The following is a 5,206-nucleotide window of genomic DNA, read 5'->3' on the forward strand; positions in this document are numbered from 1 at the left end:
TTGCAATCGTAATACCATGATTACTTTCAGTTTATTTTTTGTCATTACACATCTTAATATCGAAAATATTATTGACACAGGCCCTAATATTTTAAATCAAACCATACGATTGAAATGAACAGACCGAATTTATATAAAAGAACCTCTTGAATTCTAATAAATCAAATCCATCTGATCCATCCATTTTAAAACGGCTCGAACTAAAATACTAAGACTTTACTTTTATGGATAAATTGGGAATACGAACTACCATTTTTCTCATTCGTTTGGATGAAACTAGGAATAGAGCAAGAATAAAGCTAATCTCAAATTTGAAAATAGTAGCTAACTCAACTTTTGATTGAGTTGGTAAAATAGTAAGCTAATCCATATAAAACAAACAAAGAATAGCGAATTAGTACTATTTTTGCTCCATCCAAACATTGAATAGCTCAAAAGAATAGTGTCATTCTCGAATTAGTGCTATCTTGCTTCATCCAAACATCGAATAGCTCAAAAGAATAGTGTTATTCTTGGATTAGAGCATTCGTGAAACAATATTCTAGAGATGGTTAAAGCACCACCATAGAACATTCATATTTTGAGGTCTAACGAGTACAAGCGTCTATCTTACACGGTACAACAAATTGTCATTAACTATTTAATCATGAATTTCCTTCCATCTAATTATTGCATTCACTTGCTTTTTTCTCATCAGCAGCATTAGTGGCAAAAGACTTGCCACAACCACAGGTTTTTGTTGCATTAGGGTTTTGGAAAGCGAAGCCGCCACCAATTAGTGCATCACTGTAGTCAAGTTCCATTCCATACACAAAAAGAAGGCTTTTTGGGTCGCACACTACAAATAATTTGGACAAAAAAATAAAGCAAAAATTAATTATAAGAAAATTTTGTTATTACAACTTGGAACAGAGATGAGTTATTATGCAAACCAGAAATCCATATATACTTTGCAAAGATGTAAATTTCACGAATGCCCTTTAAAACATCCAAATACTTCAAATACCCAAATATACTATTGTTTGCAACAACACCCACAACACCCATGTTTTGGTCCTCAAATTTCCAGTAGGGGGTAGTTTCTAACATGACAAATGTGTGAGTGCCACCCACACCACATATACCCAATTATTATTATCTATTATTATTATGAAAGAACAACAATCAGAACCTGATTCATTTTGAACCAGAATCAATCTGCAACTCAGCCAACATGCAATTCTACCCATATATGTATGTACCAAGAAAGTGAGAACTTATTGCTATTAATCCCAATTTACCCATTACCCAAACTGAACTTGACCAGAAACCTGAACCCACCTGATCCAAAACCTGAATTACCCCAATCCAACAAGCTGATATGATCTGACCAGCCCCAAATCATCAGAATAATAACGAATATGTCTGAACCTAACTGACTAGAAACCCGAAACTTCAAACAGAAAACCATAAAAACTCAAGACCTGAAACGATTGATTTATAACAATATGACTCATTGATTTATTGCCATCAGTAAGGGTTCTGCTGTCTTTACAGTGGCATAGCAAACGTGAGACCAGCGAAAAATTGATTGAAACACTAAATCAACTGACCTAAAACCCAAAACAACCCCTGAATAAAAATGATGAACCAAAAGTTCAAGCCGACACCCAGAGCCCATTTTCTACCTCCAAATATTTCTCCTTTTATAAAATCATCTACAAACAGAAAAGACAAAAGTATGTACCAATGGAAAATCCATTGTAATCAATGACTGAATCATCGGGACCCGCCTTGGAACGATCCTCCAGTTCCATGGTATAAGACATGCCAGAACAGCCGCCTTGCTTAACCCCAATTCTCAGGCACAGATCTTGATTTTTCTCAGCTCTCATTCTGTTAAGATGGTTCAGTGCCTTCTCTGATAATGAAATTGCCGGAGCAATACTCCCTGATGCAGCTACTGTTACAAATTAAAGTTTACAATTAATTAATAAAAAGAAATTAGGTTTTGTCAATGAATTCTTTGAAGCTAAATGTCATATAAAACCTTATCCTGTAATTATACTGGAGCTATTATATATTTTATATATAATTTTACAATTCCATCATGTGAAATTTAAACCAAATCGATCTCTGAATCAAGTGATTCCCGACTTAAACAGATAAATCAACATAACTAACAGAAAATATTTTTCCTTTGGTTCGATCCTAAATTCTTTAGAAATTGCTAGGAAAGAGCATGCAGCTTCGGCAAATCAACATAACTGTGAATTATAATTTATTACACAGTTATATCAAATCAATTGAAACAGAAGTCACCATAAAAAGGGTGGGAATTTTAACAACCTGATGCACGAATAGACAAGGATTTTGCACGATTGAGATCGATGGGGAAACGAAGAGAACGAGACCTGGAGCTGATCGAAGGCAGCGCCAACGAATCTCGAGGGGGGCGGTAGGTAGAGAGAGGGTTCGACGCTGTTCCGGTGGCAAAGAGTGCCATTAGAGAGAGAGAGGAGAGAGGAGAGAGGAGAGAGGGGAGAGAGAGTATTTTACTTTTTTTGGTTCTTTGAAGATTGGGGAAGAGAAAGATCGCGAGACTTGCTGCGAGCCTGCGACTGAGACTAACAATAAAGCGTGATTCACGAAAAATGAAGACGAAAAAATTAGGAAAATGAGCAAAGGACGGGGGTAATTTCCAAAATAATAATTTTGCCACATGGCCCACATACATTAAAAGTTTAATACATACCACTGTTTATAGCTTTATTGTTTTTCATTTGGGAGAATTGAAATTTCGACTTTTAAGTACAGCAACTCTATAATTTTTTTCTAGCCAATTGTGCTACTTCTCTTTTCGTTTATAGCTTTATTAAAGAAAGAAATTTTCTTCCATGTTTTACATCCATCTATTGATAGTTCTATTAAATAAATATTCAAATGAAGAAAGAATTTATAACTTACATAATAAAATAAAAACAACTTTGTTAGTTCTTTAATTTTGTAAGAACTCTCGTCCGGTATGACGGTATCTGTTTCTTTTTGAAGTCTCGAAGCTTGCGAACATGTATGTCTTCGTCTAGAAGCAAAGCCCATTACCGTCTGTACTTTATGGTTCAAAAAAATTCAACTTAAATTTTTTTTTGGAATGAGATCACATGTCTCTCGGGTAGGGCTGTCAAAAAAGCTCGCGGCTCGTGGCTCGCTCGTGGCTCGTCTCTAGCTCGCTCGCTAACAGCTCGCTCGGTAGTGGACCGAGCTGTTAACGAGCCAGCTCGGCTCAGGCTCGGGCCAAAATAAACGAGCTGAGCCAAGGGTCAGCTCGGACCGGGCCAGCTCGGCTCGTTAAGCTACAGTGGATTTAGAGTTTAGTCCCGTATAATTTTAAGTCCAGTCTCATTTTCAAATGCACAATTATGCAAAATTGATGTATTTTCGATTTGGGAAGAAATGATATAGACTTTAGTTGCTTGAAGATGTGCCTGCTGGACAATTTCTTAAATTTTTTGAATGGGATTTTATTTTTTTTTATTTTTGAATTTGTATAATAGCTGCCCAATAAAGCCCAGCGAGCCAGCTCGTCAGCTCGCGAGCTAGCTCGGGCTGGCTTGTCACAAGCTGAGCCAGGGGTTTTGGCTCGGGTGACCTAGGTCCGGCTCGCTCGGTCCAGGCTCGGGCCAAAATAAACGAGCCGAGCTAAGGCCCAGCTCGGCCCGAGCTAGCTCGTTTACAGCCCTACTCTCGGGTGGTAGGAATTTTTTGCTCCTATAGTCACTATTGAATGAGACCGGAACATTATTAATATTTAAAATTTTGAATTGAGAGCCCACCTCGGACCCATCGATAATAATTCTGGAGGCAGAGGATTCAGTCCCATTTTTCTAGATATAAACATTCATTAATTACGATATAAACACATTCATATGTAAATAAAGGAAATGTAGAACAATAAGTGCATTTAATTTCTCAAAAATGAAGTGGTATTAGTGTTGTAAATAACAGTATGCGCTTGTCGAGCAAACAGAGTGTCATTAAGCGATTAATCGTTATGTGAGTGAATAATGTTGTGTTTTCATTAAAGTTATGTGCATACACTTATAATTATTAAAAAAAATTAAGTATTTAATTCATCAAACTTATCAAATAAATTATTTTAACTTAGTTTCATTGTTAATTATAAACTTTTATGAAATTATCATTTAGAAAATCTCAGATAAGACAAGACAAAATAAAGTACATATAATAAATAAATGCAAAAAAAGAATAATAAAAATGACCAACTAATTGGTTATATAAATGAAAAACGGATAATTCATAACGGTTTGGTTGGACCAATTAATTAAATTAAACTGCCGTTTTCTATAACACTGAATGATATCATTTTTTTTTTTTTTTTGAGAAAGAAAAATATGAGATGAAACTTTCAAGTTCCGTTTATCAAAACACAAGCGGTGTCGAATTAGTCAAATGAAAGTAAATCATAAAAGGTAAAGAAAAGAATAATAAAATCAGTTAATGATCTTATTTATGCAGATATTGTTCTTTTTAAATATTTCTTTGTAAAATCAGGTAATTAACCTTAAATAACTTGGGAAAAGCACTTTATTTAGAAAAAAAAAATCAACTTTTGAGCTTAGGGCAAGCAAAGTAACAACTACATTACAAAAATATATTACAGGTTGTGACTTGTGAAGACAAATTATGATTATTGTTTTTGTTGTTGTTAGGAAGAGGAGGAGGAGGTAGCTAGGTTAGTTTTACTTGCATTTGTAATATGAGGATGGTTCAAATGCCTTCATTTTTTGTGTCTCCATCATGTCTCCATTTTTTAAAACTTTAATAACTCAAAATTTAAAACTTAAAAGTCAAAATAAAACCGTTAGATATGATCTATGTTATTTTCTCTATGTGCTCATAAAAAGTTATCACATTTTAATTTTGTTTTTATGTGAATCAATAAGTTCAAAAATCAACGTCTAGAAATCATCCATATTAATGCATTTTTTTTACAAGCTCTTGATAACAATCAAAATAAAATTGAAATGTCATAATTTTTTACACATGCATAAATAAAATGACATAGATCATATCCAACGGTTTTATTTTGACTTTTAAGTTTTAAATTTTGACTTATTAAAATTTTAAAAAATGGAGGCATGGTGAAGACACAAAAAATCGAGGCATTTGAACCCTCCTCTTGTAATATTTATAATCCCTCATTCAT

General features: G+C 34.2%; 1 protein-coding gene across 1 annotated transcript; it reads right to left on the bottom strand.

Moving 5' to 3' along the window:
* Nucleotides 1-538: 538 nt before the first annotated feature.
* On the bottom strand, nt 539-2,653 carry CPISCA (chloroplast-localized ISCA-like protein). The gene is made up of 3 exons (XM_078313716.1): nt 2,329-2,653; nt 1,727-1,942; nt 539-838 (listed from the first exon to the last, which is right to left on the bottom strand). The coding sequence occupies exons 1-3, from the start codon at nt 2,483-2,485 to the stop codon at nt 663-665; spliced, it is 549 nt and encodes a 182-aa protein (XP_078169842.1). The 5' UTR covers nt 2,486-2,653; the 3' UTR covers nt 539-662.
* Nucleotides 2,654-5,206: the final 2,553 nt, after the last annotated feature.

This window comes from Carex rostrata, chromosome 13, assembly GCF_964058835.1.
Source record: "Carex rostrata chromosome 13, lpCarRost1.2, whole genome shotgun sequence".
NCBI lineage: Eukaryota > Viridiplantae > Streptophyta > Magnoliopsida > Poales > Cyperaceae > Carex > Carex rostrata.

Coding starts and splice junctions, on each gene's coding strand:
- CPISCA (XM_078313716.1), bottom strand. CDS start 2,485: ATGGCACTCTTTGCCACCGGAACAGCGTCGAACCCTCTCTCTACCTAC. Junction 1,943..2,328: donor CTTGTCTATTCGTGCATCAG/GTTGTTAAAATT, acceptor AATTTGTAACAG/TAGCTGCATCAGGGAGTATT. Junction 839..1,726: donor TTACAATGGATTTTCCATTG/GTACATACTTTT, acceptor AATTATTTGTAG/TGTGCGACCCAAAAAGCCTT.